At 35.7% G+C, this 18,322-nt stretch overlaps 1 protein-coding gene across 5 annotated transcripts in view; it reads left to right on the forward strand.

Moving 5' to 3' along the window:
* Positions 1-18,322, forward strand: part of C2CD3 (C2 domain containing 3 centriole elongation regulator) — a 106,834-nt gene that overhangs the window by 8,012 nt on the left and 80,500 nt on the right. For all 5 annotated transcript variants that reach the window (XM_072969235.1, XM_072969236.1, XM_072969237.1 and 2 more), the window contains exons 4-7: positions 5,446-5,657; positions 6,258-6,505; positions 11,975-12,107; positions 12,557-12,685. In XM_072969235.1, the coding sequence (XP_072825336.1) occupies positions 5,446-5,657; positions 6,258-6,505; positions 11,975-12,107; positions 12,557-12,685 (722 nt within the window). The remainder of the gene's footprint in view (positions 1-5,445; positions 5,658-6,257; positions 6,506-11,974; positions 12,108-12,556; positions 12,686-18,322) is intronic.

The raw sequence follows: 18,322 nt of genomic DNA on the forward strand, positions 1-18,322 counted from the left end.
ATGTAAGAACCTATTATAAAACTACAGGCACATAATTATGTCAAAGGAAGAGAATAAAGTCCAGAAATAGATTTAACTAAGTGAAAAACTTAACATTTTCTGTATTCTATTTGTCATATTTTTATTTAAAATATGTTAACTTAAAATTTAGTGACACCTTACAATGCTAACTTCATGGTGAAATGAGACTTGTTTACTGATACTTTTCTGATAATGGTATAAATTTGCACTAGACCTGCAAAAACAGTTTAACATTATGAAGAGCCATAAAATTTATAATATACCATTTACCTCAGTAATTCTACTCAGAACTTATCTTAAGGAAATAGCATGAAAAAAGAGGGAAGTTATATGCTTAGGACTTGTTATGGCAATACACTTTTAATATTTAAAAAATGAAAACAATTCATTCAACAGTATTAAAATTGTAGCCTATTAGTTGAATATTTTGTTTCCATACAAAATAAAATTACATAGTTATGAGATATAATTCATATGCCATAAAATTCACCCTTTTAAATTCAGTGAATTTTGGCATATTCACAAAATTGTACAACCGTCATTGCTGTCTTAATTCTAGAGCATTTTATCACCCCCAGAAGAAACACTATTCTCTTTTTTACCTTTCCCCAACCCCTGGCAACCACTGATCTTTTTTCTGTCTATATATTTGCCTTATTCTGGACATTAATATATAAATGATGTAATATAATATGTGACCGTTTATATCTGTCTTCTTTCACTTAGCATAAGGTTTTCAAGGTTCATCCATGTTGTAGCATAAATCAATACTTCATTCCTTATTGTAGCTAAATAGCATTGCATTTTATGGATATACCACTTGTTTATCCATTTTTCGGTTGATGGACATTTGGATTGTTTCCACTTCCTGACTATTATGAATAATGCTGCTATGAACATTTGCATACAAGTGTTTTGAGAACAGATGTTTTCAATTCACTTGGGTATATACCTAGGAGTAGAATTGTGGTCATATGGTAACTGTGTTTACTTTGAGGACCTGCTAGACTGTTTTCCAAGTTGGCTGCATCATTTTTTCCTTTATATTTAAATGTCAGTTGATGTAATACTTTTTTTTTTAATGTAAATGTCATTGGGTTTGTTGGAGAACTGTTTTGATAGAATTTTGGAGGCAGAGGTCAAATTTTGAAAGATTATGGAGTAAGTAAATAAGTAGTAATTACAGTGAAGAAGTGGAATTAACAATTGGAGATTTCTGTTTCCCAGATAAACGGTGGCGAAGAGAGGGAGAGAGGCAGTGTGATCTAACGGAAATAGAACCAGACTTGGATATGGAGAAATTGGTTATAAAAACAATTCTGGTGTTCACTTGTACTCTCTGAGCTTCAGTATCCTATTTTGTAAAATGAAAATAATAAAACTTTTACCTTACAGCATTGTTACAGGGATTAAATGAGATGAAAAATGTGGAAGCACTTAACATGGTACTTAGGCATGTGACAGGGACATGCCAAATTTACTTGAAGAGGATACTATTGATTGTGGGTAGCAGAATTGAGAAGTTTGTTGATACTGTTTTAGAACAGGGATTGGCAAACTTTGTCCAGTGGACCAAATCTGACCTTCCAACTAAAAATGGTTTTTACATTTTTAAAGGGTCATTTATAAAAGAAGAATAGGCAATATATCCCAAAATACTTATTTTCTGCCCCTTTACAGAATAAGTTGGCTGACCCTTTTTTACAGTACAGGAGACCAGATTTGTTTTGTATACCAAGAGAAAAGCAAGTGAAGAGATTGAAAATAAAAGAGGATAATTGAACAAGTAAGGTCATGAAGAGAATTAGACAGGAATGAATTTCTATTATGAACACAGCTGATAAGGGTTACCTTTGGAATGGAGGATAACAAGGAGGGAAAGAAGAGAAACATTTTGAGATGGACAAAATTGAAAGCGTTCATGCTGATAACTCTTTTTTATTAGCATTTATTATACATGTGCCTTCCGCATATTAAGCACTATACATTTTATTTCATTAACTTTTTTCTTTGTATTAAATTCAGATAGATATGCAAAAGAATATCTTAGGTGTATAAGATATAAAAATAACCATACAATAAATACCCATTGGCTCCTCACCCGCGTTAAGATATATTAATATAATAACTGAAAGAAGCCAGTTTTAGAAATTATTCCATATTATTTTGTGTATCAGTACTTCCTTTTGCAGAGTTGTGTTCCATTGTATGGATATTATACAGTTTTCATCCATTTGCCTTGGATGGAACAGGGCAGATATCCTTGCCTTGTTCTTGTTCATAGGAGGAAAGTTGTCTTTTCATTGTGAAATATGATATTAGATGCAGGTTTGTCTTTTTTTTTTTATATAGATGCCCTTTATCATTGAGAAAGTCCACGTTTTCTGAGAGATTTTGTCATGAATGGGTTATTGAATTTTATCAAATTCAGCTTTGCTAGAGGTTGGAGGTGAGAAGAGTGTGTGACTACAAAGGGATAGCACCAGGGGCTTTTTTGAGTGTTGGAAGTGTTCTGTATCTTGATTATGGAACTGGTTACATGTATCTATACATAAGTTGAAATTCATAGAAGTGTATACATAAAAAAATGTCCATTTTACTGTAAGAAATAAAAATTTTTTTGGATAGTAAATCACATGTGATAATGCACAGCAGTTGTCATTCCACCTCATGTTGGAACATGATGGGAACTTTGCAAACTGGAGCACACATCCTGCCTAAAGCCACTAGTCTACCCCAGCTAATTTTTATCACATTGGAATGGGGACCCAGCATTGCTGGATCTTTGATTTTTCAAGAGAAGCCCAAAATTCAGATTTTTACATGAACTCTAATTTTTTAAAGCATTGCTAAATAATTTCTAAACCTTTTAAAATGCTGTGTTGACCAGCCTAAGTCTGAAAAATAGACATACTAATATGCCATCTCCAATACTGATAGATGTTGCAGATGTAGTAGATAATTGTGGGCAGCTTAGTGCTGAAGAGAGCCCTTGAATCATTGAGAAAAGACTGATGAGTTTCCGTAAGGTTGTCCTATTATGGATGTGAGAATCATATGGTATATTCATGTTATTTGTGGATGGCATGGGCTTCAGAAAAGATGTGATATATTTGGATGATAGAATGATGGTCTGGAGATAGCTCTATGAAGGAAAAAGTCACCTTCTCTTAGCCTGGCTAATGAAAGAAATAGTTTCCACTGGAGAGAACTTTGGGAAAATGGAGACATTTTTAGAAAGAGATGTTCAGTTAAAGTGGTAAAGTAATTTGTATAAAATAGAAATTCTCCAGGGCTCAATTAAGGGGTTGGCAGAGGAGTGAGCATAAGAGTGAACTGTGATTGGAGAGGAACATGACTGCAGTGGACAGGGATGAGGATCTGGGGGATGAATGCAGGAGTATATTGGGTACATTGTATGGAAGCAGAGGGGTTAGGAGGGGAAATCCCTTGGACTAAGAATTCTAGGAATTCTTCTAGGAATTGCTGGAACAATATTCTGTTTAATACCTTGCAAGGCTTGACTCATGCTCTTCCCTCTGCCTGGAATGTTTTCCCTCAACACCCCTCAACCTTACTGCTTTCACATTTAAGATTCTGAACTCAGATATTTATTTTTCACTCCTGGAAACCATCTCTGGCACTCCTTCCTCACCTCTGCCCCAAGCCCAAACCCCTCTTTAGTGTTCTCACAGCACCCAATACATATCCTTATCTCAGAACTTACCATTTTATATTAAACTTATTTCTTTTTAAGTTCCTCTACAAGATAGTGTGATCACCTGGTCAGAGTTCATGTTTTATAGTCTTTGCCTCAGGCAGGTAGCCCAGAGCCTGGCACTGAATTAATATCAACAAATATATGTTAATTGAACAGAGGAGTTAGGCCAGCACCTATGTTTTGATTGTAAAACGAGTGTGGCAGGTACCTGGATTTTCTTTTTCTTCAGGGGCCACTGGTAGTAAAGGCCTTTGAGTTGTTTTGGGACTGATTCAAACTTGCTTAGGGAAAAAGCAAAACCGGGAAACCAGCAGGTCATTGTTAAGGCCAGGACACAACCTTTATTCTCAATGTCTCCTTTGTTTCTGGAATACAGTGGCAATCTTTTGGCAAGTGATGAATGGCAAGGGAAGACTTTCTGACGCTCAGATTTGGGCAACCAGGATTTTACGTGATGCTCTTACAGTGATCACTATACAAAATATTTTTTCCACTGCATTCCTGTCATTTGTCTTTGTAGCAAATCTTGATGATGAATAGATTTAAAGGACTTTATGCTACCTGGTTCATGAACAAAATTCTCCTCTTCAAGACCCAAGTGTGTTTATTGAGTCTGTGCCTTGGTAATTTCTCCACACAAATTATTCCATTGGCCTTCCTGGAGACTTCTTAAAACATTTAACTGCAATCTTTCATTTTTGTCTTAGGCCATTCATCATATATGACCCTCTTTGGCTGCTCAAACAATTCCTTCTGCTTTCTCTGCCACTGTAACTGAACTTTCAGCAACACTTTTTTTGGAATACATTCTGCAATTTCTTCTCTAAAGTTTTACTTTAGGCTCTATTTTATTTTTTATTCCTCCATTGGGCTTTTCAGAGGAACGGAGAGCCTTTTAGTAGGGAGCCTGAACTCTCAGCAGTGAGATGATAAAGGAAACTTCAAGTGATTACTTTTCATCTAAATTTTCTGCACTCTGCCTCGTCCCCAGCATAGAACTGGGGTCTTATTTTTCTTAAATAACTAGCATTAAGGATGCAGGACATGCAGAGTCATTCTTTTATATGTCAAACCATTAGGCATTATTGGGCATACTTGACTTGTACACTAAGTGTGTACTATGCTGATTAGTCTACAGAAAAATGGATAAGACAGCCCATGCATTCAAGGAATTCATAATTAATCAGGATGATAAAAATGCAAATATCTCCTCTAAGCTTCTGCTTTTTTTTTAATATTCAAATTAGAATAATATACTTTCCTGACAGTTATATCATCATATCAGCTTTTCTATGTTAGGAACTTAGTACAGTTTCTGGCCTGTTGTACAGTGTTTAATAAATTGTGATTATATTGATGATAGATACAGAGTAAGTAGAAACGTGAAGAAGGGAGTGTTCATAGCATCTCTGCCTGGACACAAAGAAGTTTTCACAGAGGAAGTAATGCTGGAGGAAATTTGTATTTATAAAGGCATAAGGGAATGAAATAACAGGTACATTTAGTGCTGAGTAATTGTTACATCTAGGAGAGAGAGAGATGGAGGAGGGGAACACAGTGAGGGATGAGGCTTCTGAGGTAGGCAGGAATTTGAACTTGATCCTATAAGGAACAGGGGCCATTAATTTATATTAAGCAGGGAGTCTTAAAATTAGCTAATCAATGCTAAAAAAAGCTTCTGATACATTACATGTCTCTTTTAGGTCTCACTTGCACTGGAGCCTTTGTCAGAAACTTATGACAGCTACAGTCCTCTTCCTACCACTGACATGCCAGAAAATGTGCTTTTATCTGAGCGGGGATTCAGAGAATATACTGAAGCAAGCAACACTCAGTTTTTGGTTCCATCAAGGCCTACCACCAAAATTGATGGAAAAGAGTTAGCAGCCAACAGCAGTAGATCAACCACTCCGAGGTAATTACCATACCTAATACCAATCATTCTGTCAGCTAACTCTCCCTCAACTCATAATTTCTGTCTTTCATTTGTGATTGCATAAGAGACTAAAGTTAATCATTCATTTAGCAAATAAGTATGAAGTACCCACTATGTTCCTGGTCCAATACCATGGGCTGGCCATAGAAATTAAAAAGACATAGTTCCTAATTTTGGGGACTGCTCACAATCTAGTGAAGAGGCCAACATACAGATAAATAAGTATGCCTAAGTCATATACAGATGCCATGATAGACATACATGAAGGAAAAGAGTGAAAAGGCAGTGTTTTATGAAATGGAATGGAGTAAGAGAAATAGATTTTGATTTCAAATAATTATGAAGCATTTATTTTGTGTCAGGCTCAGCACTGAGCTCTTTATTTCATTTTCTCACTTGAGCCATAACCACACATCAGTAGGTAAAGCACCTATTATTTATTTCATTTGGGAGATGAAAAACCGATTTACAGAGTCTGAGCTACACTGCTATAAACCAACCCACTTTCTGTCTCTGACAAAGTGGAATGTTACCATAATGGATAATATACTGCTGAAGTTCTCCTTTATTTTAAAACAGGGGAAAGGACCACTGGTACCCTGCAGAGAACTCTGATACAATAAAGGACTCTTTCTTTGGACTACAGCACCATCTTAATTCAGGACAGAATTTAGAGTCTATGACTCTGAAAGGCAAAGCCCCACAGAAGCAGATGTCCCTTCTCAACAGTTCTGAATTCCAGCCTCAAATTAGGACAGTTGCCAAGAGTCGCAGTGACTCATGCATTCTTTCTTCAAACAACCCCCCTACCAAAGACCTCCTTTCGGGTATGTATATATTTATGAACTGAGACTAAGCTATATTTATCAGGACTACTCTGCTCACTAGGGAACCTGCACAGAGAACCAAGGCTTCTCTTTGAACTAAATAGCCAAATAAAAGTGAATAATCTTACTAGAGTCCAGAATCTCTCACCATTTAAAGGCTGCTCTATTAAACCATTAAGTAACTTGTAAGTAATTACTAGGTACTTACAATTGTACGTTTAGGAAAGGAACCATTTAAAATGAATCTGGGTTTAGGAGGAAAGCCTTTATCATAGAAAAATATTCGTTCTCATTTTTTCCCAGATAATTCAAAGCAAATAGGGTTTTTGTCTCATCATCAGAATTTACTTGTACCATTGTACAGAGGCTGGTACTAAATCCATTTCACATTCTGAAAATTTGGTTTCAGTAGGAGCATTCAGTGCCCAGCAACTGCTGATCTTAAGCCTAAGAATTAAATATGACTCACAGCCAAAGAGAAGTAGGAAGGAGTCAGTTTACCCATATAAGGGCTTAGACCGAAATAAAAAAGCAAATAGGAACTCAATGGGATTATCTCATGACAGGGAGTGGTATTATAAAAGCAATTTTGGTACCTTACATTACATTGTAATGTCAACCATATATCTCTGTGACATCAAGAGCATGACAGGAATTTATCTCCACCCTCACAATTAAAATTCCCAAAGTAGAGTATCTGCAGTGTTAGTAGAAAGTCTTTTAAATTAAAAGTGGTTGGGTACATAATTTACAGTAGTAAGGATTTCTTTTAATGAAAAGATATTCTGTTCACATTTTTTCAACTGAAATATTTATGATCCCCTATTCTTAAAATTATACTATGATTTTGATATATTAATTTTAGACTTTAATGTAACCCTAGGCTACATTAATAAAAAAGAAAATTTTCCCACTATACTCAGCACTTGTCAGCTCACATTTGGAATATTTTATGTAGACCTGGGCACCAGACTTTGAGAAAGATATTTATTCACTCATTAAGCAGTTATTCAGCAGTTATCAAATGTCTGGCACTCTTCTAGGTGTTAGGAATACAGCAATTTAAATTAAAAAAAAACACAAAAATCCTGCTGTATAGATCTTACATTCTAGATGGGATGACCAATAATAAGCTAGATAAATAAGTACATAGTGTTAAATGATGATAATGGCAATGGGAAAAAATGAAGCAAGAAAGGTGAGCGGAGGGAATGTTAGTTTTGTACAGGTTGACAAAGGAAGGCCTCTTTAAGAAGGTAACATTATAGTAAAGATCTATAGAAGGTGAGTTCCTTATAAGCAGGGTACCTAGATTGGTGAAGGGACAACTGAGAGATATTTAGCCTCAAGAAAACAGATAGCATTTATTGAGTATTCGTTATGTGCTAACTACTGTGCCAGGTGCTTTATACACATAATCTAACAAAAACCAAGTGAGATAGAGATTGTTATCCCCATTTTAAAAATGAGGACACAGTTAGGGAGCTCCTGCCCTGCCAGAGGACAGCTGCTTCTCAGCTCCAGTTCATTATTATCTTAGACCCTAGGCAAAGTCCTCTACTTCATCCTATTGTAGGTTTGTTGTTTACCTAGGCCTGTTTTTGTTTGTTTGCTTGTTTGTTTTAATCAAGGCTATGCTGGCCTACTGTTCAAGCCAAACAAAAATGTGACAAATACAACCCATGGGCTGCCAATGTGCAACCTCTTCCATAAGAGTTACTAGGATCATTGAGTTTTAAGGTAAAACAAGATAGATTGTAATTCAGTCTGAGTTAATAGTCCTACCTATGCAAAAATGGGAAAGGATAGCTTCAAGAGATAGTGAATTCTGTATCACTGGAAATGGAAGTATGGGCTGGATAACATTGTTATGAGACTCTGACAGAATTAAATCATCAAGGCAGATATGAATTTTAAAGATCCCTTTCAACCACAAAATTGTGGAGGACTAAGATTAAGTGGGCCACTTTAGTAAGTAGGTCTAGAACCGAGGTCATGGAGGGTTATAACAAATGTATTAACCTGGTTGTCTTCCTTGTCTTTATTATATTGACATCATACCAGAAAAGGGGGTACAGAACTGAATTGGTCAACCAGCTAGTATTTATGAACACTACCTATGCATCCTACTTGTAAGAGATGGGGTTTAGGATATATAGCAAGGAGCTGGAACGAAAACCAGAAGCTATATACCTCCCTGTTTAGCAGGGGCTATGCCCATGGTGTGTAGGAAATAAACAAGGGAAACATTTGTCCTAAACTCACCTGAGTGCCTTTCCTTTATGTTCAGACAATGATGGTTGAGATGAGGTGCAGGAAGATGCCATGACAGCTCTTTTAGTATAGATACCAGCTTCCTCTTAAGAAGAGGAGATAAGCTGTTTTTGTTGCCATGCCTTAGACTTTAGAGAAGCTTTTTCAAGTGTGGCTGTTTCAAGGAAGAAACCACTTGGAGGCTAATGAGTGAACCGCCTATGCTCAGATTTGTCCTACTTGTCTTCATTCTTTATTTCTTTAAGACCTACTATTGGAAGATGTTTTAAGTAACTATTCCTATTCAGACTTAAATGACTGATTAAATCGCTCTTAAAATATTAACCATTCCCAGAGGAATTTTTATCTAACAAGGATAAAAACTTTAAGCTCAATTCAATTCAGCAGATATCTTTTGAGTCAGTCATTGTTTTGAGTATCTGGCTTACAGTGATAAATAAGATACAGTCCTTGACCTTAATGAATTCAGTCTAGTAAAGGAAACAAACTCTAAAGCAGATACAGTCCAATTAGGTGTGATATATGCAACAGTGAAAGTATTTATTAGAACATTTTAGCAAATGCCTGATATATACCAGGCATTGTCCCAGGCACCAAGGATATAAAGACTAACAAAAGCCAGTCCCTCATCTCAAAGTTGATTGATTGAGATAGGCAGTTTTAACACTGCATGATAATTCTTTGATGGAATTAAATACCCAGAGCTTTGAAAGCACAAAGTATTGTGCATAAGGAATTAAAAATAGTTGGCTATGATTAGATCATAAAATACCAAAGCTATTATCTCTAGAGACATTTTGAGTATCAGTGGGAAAACTATTTTTCTACATGGCCCTGAAATCAAATGAAGTTTCTTATTGACACTGCTTGTCATTAACTATGTTACTCACAATGCATTTATTGAATGTGACCACCTCATTAAAAAACTTTAAACCATATCAAATAAACCCAAGTATTAACTAGTAACTAAAAGGAGAAGGGTTTCCTGTCACATGGCAAGCTTCTTTAACCAAATTCCCAATGTTAGCAGACCATATTTTCCTCATCCTCTCTTATGGAAAAAAATAAAACAGTCATTTTCTGGCTGAGTCCCAGAGATTTTTTTTTTCATAAAAACAAAAATACATACAATAAATTGTAAATGGAATATTGTATAACCATTATTTACATACAAAAAGTTTATGCATATTAAGTGAAAAAGCAGTTATAAAACAGTATATATAATATACCATTTTTGCAGCAGAAGAAATTTATATACACACACACACACAGGTTATGATAGATAAAAAGCTACAAGGAATGTACAAAGTGTTAACAACCAGTATTTGTGAGTAGTGTCATTAATGGGAATAATAGTTTTCTACTGCTGCCTAGCAAGTTACTACAAACTTAATGCCTAAAAAAAAAAATACCCATTTTTTAGCTCATAGTTCTGTGGATCAGAGTCCAACAAGTTATGGTTGGGTTTTCTGTGTACGTTACCAGACTAAAATCAAGGTGTCAGCCAAGCTAAATTCTCATCTGGAAGGTCTGGAGGAAAAGTCACTTCCAAGTTCATTCTTGTTGACAGAATCTAGTTCCTTGCAGTAGTAGGACCAAAGTCCCATTTCCTTTCTGGTGGTCAGCCAGGGTCCACTCTCAGCTCCTAGACACCACCTGCATATCTTGCCATATGGCCCTTTCCATCTTCAAGTCAGCAATGATACATTGACATCCTTCTCCTGCTTTAAATCTCTGACTTCATATCCTGCAAACGGCCAGAGGGGAAAAAAAATGCTTTTTAAAGGTTTGAGCCTTTGAAAAGACAATCTTCCAATCTTAAGGTCAATTGATTTGGAACCATAATTACATCTGCAAAATCCCTTCACACCAATACTTCTTGACTGTTTGAATCACTAGGAGAAGGTATGTTTATACCAGAGGCTAGGAATTTGGGGGGAACTATCTCAGAATTCTGCCTACCACAATGGGTAATCTTTATTTTTTTTCACACATCAAGCATACGATATTTCACGGGGTTTTGTTTCCTGATTTTTGGGTTTTGTTTTTAAGCTATATTTTGAACTCTTTATCCTAACAAATGTTAGATGTTTATGGATCTGCTTGGCTTATTTTATTTTTCTTGGCCTGACCACCGTATCTTCTTTATTTTTAGAAGCTATAAAATTCTAGACTAAGATAGACAGGCACTTGATACCTAGTCTCACTTAACTCCTAAGCAGCTGTGGAACCTCGAGAAAATGATGATATGTCTCAGTGTTCCTAAGCTTTTCAAAAGAAGTCTAAGAACTAAAGTGGGATCATATATAATGTACTGGTTAAAATCATAGGATGTCATCCTGTTTATACATTTAGTGCATGTATAACTTGGGCAACTTACTTGTCCTCTATGCCTCAGTTGTTTTTTTTTTTAATCTAGAAAATGGAGGAAATAGTAAAGTAGTGCCTGTTTCAGAGGTTTGTGGGAGGATTAAATGGCTGTTCGTGTGTGTGTGTGTGTGTGTGTGTGTGTGTGTATTAGAGTGGTGCCCAACATCTGATAAGGATTCAGTAAATGTCACTCTCTCTAATTGTTCTTGTTCTTGTTATTACTTAGGGATGAAATGAATTTTACTTATCCGAAAGTCTGAAGACTTCATCCTGACATTTCTATTAACCTGAAGCGTGATCTTAGACAAGTCGTGAAAATGTTTTAGCATTCTTTTTTTCATCCATAAAAGTATAAATTTGGACTAGATTAGCACTGTGGCTCCTAAAAGTTAAGCTAATATAGTTGTTAGTGTTTCTTAGATAATAATGACATTAAAACCATTACAAATAATAAATCCAATAAGGTATCTGGATACAAAAATAATACAGAAATGTCACTAATCTTTTATGTACAAACACCAGTTGGAAGAGTCAGTGCATGTATATAATGACTCCCATTATAGGGGGAGATCAGTCTCTGTGGAATAGAGACTTAATTCACTGCTATAATGGCAACATCTAACACAGTCCACATAATAGAAGTGGACTTTTGTCTGCTTTATAAAGTGAATATTCTCATGGAATTCTCAAGCTAGTGGGGAAGGCAGACAAGTAAGCCATTACAGTACACTGTGGTGAGTCCTATGGTATAAGGAAAAGTGCTAAGTACTGCAAGTATTTCTGTTGAATTTTAGAGTTTCTGTGTTCTGCTTTTGCCCTCTTCAGCTCTGTTAGAACAAGGCAATAAACTACGTAATGCAATGGTGATTTCTGCAATGAAATCAAGCCCAGATACTAGCATGTTATTAGATGAAGTTCATCCTCCTTTGAAGGAAGATTTTCTTAGAGCATCAACACAGTAAGTTACAGGACAAACATGAACCCAACAATTCATTTCTTAATAGTTCTTAACATGTGTTTTTTTGTCAAGTTATGGACTAAATAATTTTGGAAATTTTCAGCAAGTAAAGAAGCCTAAATAAGGAGTCAAGAAACTCAAAATCTCGACCTAGCACTAACACTTGCTAAATATGTAAATGGCTAAATTCTTTGCTCCCTCTGAACCAGCATGCTTGTGTGTAAAATGGGGATGTTCTCTCCTCTCTCTGTTATAGAAATGAAATGAGATTCTAACGTAGAAAAGGGCTTTGTAAATTGTGAAGTTTTATATATATTTAAGGTAATTAAGGCCTGAAGTATGTTGAATTTTCCATGTTGAACCATCTCCATGTATATCTCTTAGCTTAATTCTGATTTAAATTTTTCCCATGAGCTAGCCACTGAGAAAGTACTTTTTTCATACCTTAGAATTAAAGCCTTGTCTAGGACTCAATTTAAAGAACACATTGAAGATCCTCTCCTCCCTCCAGCAGAGAATACATTTTGGAATCATGACACAAAAGCTGATACCAGAGCCATACAGCTGCTATTGGGCAGGTAAGAACTCTTAACTAGCTTTCTTCCTTGTAAATTCTTCCTCTAACTGTACGTTGTTAACAGACTCACCTTCCTAAGGCAACATTTCCTTAGAATATCCAAGTCATTCCCTTGGTTATTCATTGCATACAAAATAAAAATTGTTATTCATTACCTACTAAATAAAAATCTAGTCTTCAGCCTTCTATTATTAGCTTCACTTACAGAATGGTCTCCAATTCACCTTTCCATTTTACTTCTCATCTTTCTCCAGTACCAGTGTTAGCAGGATATAATGAAAAGAGTATGAATTTTAGAGCAGACACAAGTTGAAATTTGGGGTCTGTCTCTTATTATCTATATGGCCTGTACAATTAGGCAGGAAAAAATAAAAGGGATCCAAATTGAAAAGGAAGAAGTAAAACTAACTCTATTCACAGGTGACATGATCTGGTATGTAGAAAATCCTAAAGAATCCACAAAAAACTGTTAGAGCTAATGAATTTAGGAAGGTTGCAAGATATAAAATCAGTATACAAAAATAAATTGTACATCTATATACTTGTGGTGAACAATACAAAAATAAAATTAAGAAGCAATTCCATTTACAATAGCATTGTTAAGAATGAAATACTTAGGAATAACTTTAACTGAAAAAGTAAAATAAACTCTGAAAACTGCAGAACATTGTTTAAAGAAATTAAAGGTCTAAGTAAATGAAAAAAATCCCATGTTCATGATTTAATGCAATTTCAATCAAAATCGCAGCTGACTTCTTTGTAGAAATTGATAAGCTGATTCCAAAATTACTGTGAAATTGTAAGGAACCCAGACTAGCCAAAACAATGTCAAAAAAGAAATAGGAGAATTAACACTTCCCTATTTTAAAACTTACTACTTTTTTTTGGCGTTTTTAAAAAATTGAATGTAGTCGGTTTACAGTATTGTGTTAATTTCTGGTGTACAGCATAGTGATTCAGTTGGGTGTATGTATATATATGTGTGTGTGTGTGTATATATATATATATATTCCTTTTCATATTGTTTTTCATTATAGGCTATTACAAGGTATTGAATTGAGTTCCCTGTGCTATAAAGTAGGCCCTTATTATTTGCCTATTTTATATATGGTAATTAGTATCTGCAAATCCTGAACTCTGAATTTATCCCTCCACCCTTCCCTTTCCCCACTGGTAACCATAAGTTTGTTTTCTATGTCTGTGAGTCTGTTTCTGTTTTGTACATAAGTTCATTTGTGTCACTTTTTTAGATTCCACGTATAAGTGATATCATATGGTATTTCTCTTTCTGGCTTACTTCACTCAGAATGACAATCTCAGGTCCATCCACGTCGCTGCAAATGGCACATCATTTTCAAATATTTTTTCCCATTCTGTAGGTTGGCTTTTCATTCTATTTATGGTTCCCTTTGCTATGCAAAAGTTTATGAGTTTAATTAAGCCCCGTTTGTTTATTTTTGCTTTTATTTGCTTTTATTACCTGGGTAGACTGCCCTAGAAGAACATTGCTACGATTTATATCGGAAAATGAAAATATAAGTCCACACAGAAATATGTACATGATATTCCATAGTCATAATAGTAAAAAATACCCAACGATTAGTGGATTTTTTTTTAACATTTTTTATTGATTTATAATCATTTTACAATGTTGTGTCAAATTCCAGTGTAGAGTACAATTTTTCAGTTATACGTGAACATATATATATTCATTGTCACATTTTTTTCTCTGTGAGCTATCATAAGATCTTATGTATATTTCCCTGTGCTATATAGTATAATCTTGTTTATCTATTCTACAATTTTGAAATCCCGTCTACCCCTTCCCATCCCCTGCCCCCTTGGCAATCACAGGTTTGTATTCTATGTCTATGAGTCTGTTTCTGTTTTGTATTTGATTAGTGGTATATCCATACCAGTGTAGTATTATTTGGTCATAAAAAGGAATAAAGTACTAGTAACATGCTGCAGCATGGATGAATCTTGAAAACAGCATGCATGCATACTAAATAAAAGAAGTCAGTCACAAAAGAGTAAATATTTTATGATTACATTTATATGAAATGTACAAAATAGGCAAATCTGTGGAGTCAGAAAGTAGATTAGTGGTTCCTGAGAGCTGGTGTGATGGAGGGCAAAGCACATGAAGCCCACATCCAGCAGTCTGAACTTTTTTTTTTAACATTTTCTATTGATTTATAATCATTTTACAATGTTGTGTCAAATTCCAGTGTAGAGCATAATTTTTCAGTTATACATGAACATATATATATTCATTGTCATAGCACTCTGAACTTTTAAGAGTCCCACTAGAGAGATGGGCTCCCAAAATACCTAACTGAAAGCCAATGGGGCTTGTATCCAGGAGACTCACAAGACAATAGCAAGCAAAGAACTAATTCTTAACTGCAGGAGAGCACTCTTCTCAAACCATGGCTATCCCCCAGGGCTTGGTGAAGAAGGAGCAGGCAAAATTAGCTATCTCCCAGTCTTTCCCTGAAGAAGGTTTATCTGCATACTTTAAAAGCTACTGCCTGAGGGCCAGCCTTCTAATTTAGCAGGCATCTAGAGGCTCACTACAGTCATCTGCAGAGAATATGGAAGCTGCTAGACACCTCCCATGCCATCTCTCCCAAGCCTTCTCCAGTAATAAAATCAAGTTACCAGTCTCTCTGGAGGGAACTTATATACACATCTGATGCCCCAGGTTTTACAGCAGCCACCAAAAAATAGGCCACCAGATTGCCTAGCTCTAACAGCCAACAAAACTTGCATTCACGAGCTCCACAGGAGTACAGCAGACAGTTCTCAATGGGTGCAGGAGCAGGCCCACCATCAGAGCTATATACCTGGACCCAGCACAGAGGAAGCAGGCAGAAACACCCATCTCCCAGTTTCTCCCTGGAAAGTGCTGCTGCTGTGGATTCAGCTTCTAATCAGCCTACATCTAGGTGTTGACTATAATCCTCCCCTTTGAGACACTGATGGGTCTTAGTACACCCTCAACTACTGGGAACCACTAAAAACAAAGTATTAGACAATCACAAAAGCTTTTGAGACAACTAGGATCTTGGGCTGGGCTGCTCAGTGAGGTTCATCTCCTACACAAGACCATTCTGTGAAGACTTGAGATAGGTGACTTTTATCTAATGAGCAGAAACCAACACAGAAAGTCAAGGAAAATGAAGAAACAGAGGAATATGGTCCAAACAAAAGGACAGGATAAAAATCCAGAAACATATCTTAATGATGCAGAGTTAAGTAATTTACCTGACAGAAAGTTAAAAATAATGGTCATAAAGATGCTCACTGAGATCAGGAGAACAATGCGTGAACCAAGTGAGAATTTCAATAAGAATTTCAAACTTATTCAAAGAAATACTGGCTGAAAACTTCCCTAAGCTGGGGAAAGAAACAGACATCCAGATCCAGGAAGCCCAGAGAGTCCCAAGCAAGATAAATCAAAGGAGACCCACAGTAAGCCCTGTTATAATTAAACTGTCAAGTTACAAGGAAAGCATCTTAAAAACAGCAAGAGGAAAGCAACTTGTTATGGACTAGGGAACCCCTATAAGATTATTAGCAAGTTTTTCAGCAGAAACTTTGCAGGCCAGAAGGGAGTAGGCTGTTATATTCAAAGTACTGAAAGAAAAGAACAGCTAACCAAGAAGCTTCTTCCAAAGAAGATATACAAATGGCCAATAGGTACATGAAAATGTGCTCAACATCACTAATCAGGGATATGCAAATCAAAACCACAATGAGATACCATCTCACACGGATTAGGATGTCTGTTACCAAAAAGAAAAGATAATAAATGCTGGTGAGGATTTGGAGAAAAAGAAAACTCTTGTACACTGTTGGTGGGAATGTAAAGTGATACAGTCACTGTGGAAAACAGTATGAAGATTCCTCAAGAAATTAATGAAACTACCATATGACCCAGCAATCCCAATTCTGGGTATGTATCCAAAGGAAATTAAATCATTATCTTAAAGGGATACTCCCGTGTTCATTGCAGCCTTATACATAATAGCCAAGTTATGGAAACAACCTAAGTGCCTATCATGGATGACTGGATCAAGAAAATGTGGTATAATACATAAACAATGGAATATTCAGCCTCAAAAGAGAAGGAAATTTTGTCAGTTGTGACAACATGGATAAATCTGGAGAGCATTGTGCTAAGTGAAATAAGCTAGACAGAGAAAGACACATACTGCATGGTATCGCTTATATGTGGAATCAAAAATAAAGTCAAATGTATTGAAATAGATTGTAAAAAAGTCATTTCTGGGGGTTGGAGGAAACAAAGGGAGGTTGGTGAAAGGGTACAAACTTTCAGTTATAAGATGAATAAGGTCCAAGGAGCTAATGTATATGAAATAGGTGACTATAGTTGATAACACTGTATTGCATAACTGAAATTTGCTCAGAGAGTAGAACTTAAATGTTCTCACAAAAAAAAAAAGAAAGAAGGAAGAGGAATGGAAATATGTGAGGTGATGGATGAGTAACTCTGTGAGAGGAATCCTTTCACAATGTATATCAAATCATCATATTGTACACTTTTAATATGTTATGATTTTATTTGTCAATTATACTTCAGTAAAGCTGGAAACAAAGGCTTTTTTACCTACTCTGTAGAAGACAGTGGAGAATTGCTTTCAGAAGTCTGAAAATTCTTAGTTTTTGTTTAACTTTTTTTTTTTAATGGAGGTACTGGGGATTGAACCCAGGACCTCATGCATGCTAAGCATGTACTCTACCATTGAGCTATACCCTTCCCTGTTGAAAATTCTTAATTTTTGAACTCAGATTCCATTCCCAATCAAACTGTCAAATATGTGTGAAGGTAGAATAAAAATATCTTCATATATCCAGGGTCTCAAAAAATTGCCTCTCTTGCACTAGTTCTTAGGAAATCACAGGATATCCTCTACCACAAGGAGAATATAGGAAGAAAGAGCAAGGCATGGAGTTTGTGAAGTAGGGGATCTAACACAGAAGAAAGAGAAAAGGAGGTTTAAGGTCTGTGTCATGTTTAGAAAGCAAACACTCCTTATGGGGAGCAGGACAGGACTTCAGTAGGAATATTTCTAAGGAAGGAAGAGGGTAGGTGGAAACATTTCTCCTGTGTTTGACCAAATTGAGAGGGAATTTTCTGTTCTCTTGGAGAGTTCAGTAGTAAAATACTGATAGGCACATAAAAAACTAAGTAAATGAAAATTAAGGCAGTTACTAAAATAAGGAAAACTAGAAGTTGGATAAGAAAGTGTAGTAAATTATACTTGGCTCTGATATGATGTTAACCCTGTAGGTTAACAACAAAAAATTGTAAGTTGAGAAGATGGGGAAGTGAAATCTGTGTCCAAGAGTAATGGTATAAATGGTATAAATGAGGACTTTTTCACTTTTCGTTATAGAAAGTCCATAGAAAAGTGAAAAATCAGAAAATAGCAGTACATATGTTACTTAGAAATATGAAGGTAAATACCAAAAGAAACACCCTAAGGAGGCAGGTAGCTACTGTTCTTTATTATGTCTTGTAATCCGATTTGACTTTTAAAATAGGTGCATTTATTCTTTGATTTAAAAATGTTTAAGAAGAAAAAAAAGTGCTGAGGGTGGGCTTGTC

Source organism: Vicugna pacos, chromosome 10 (genome assembly GCF_048564905.1).
Source record: "Vicugna pacos chromosome 10, VicPac4, whole genome shotgun sequence".
Classification (NCBI taxonomy): Eukaryota; Metazoa; Chordata; class Mammalia; order Artiodactyla; family Camelidae; genus Vicugna; species Vicugna pacos.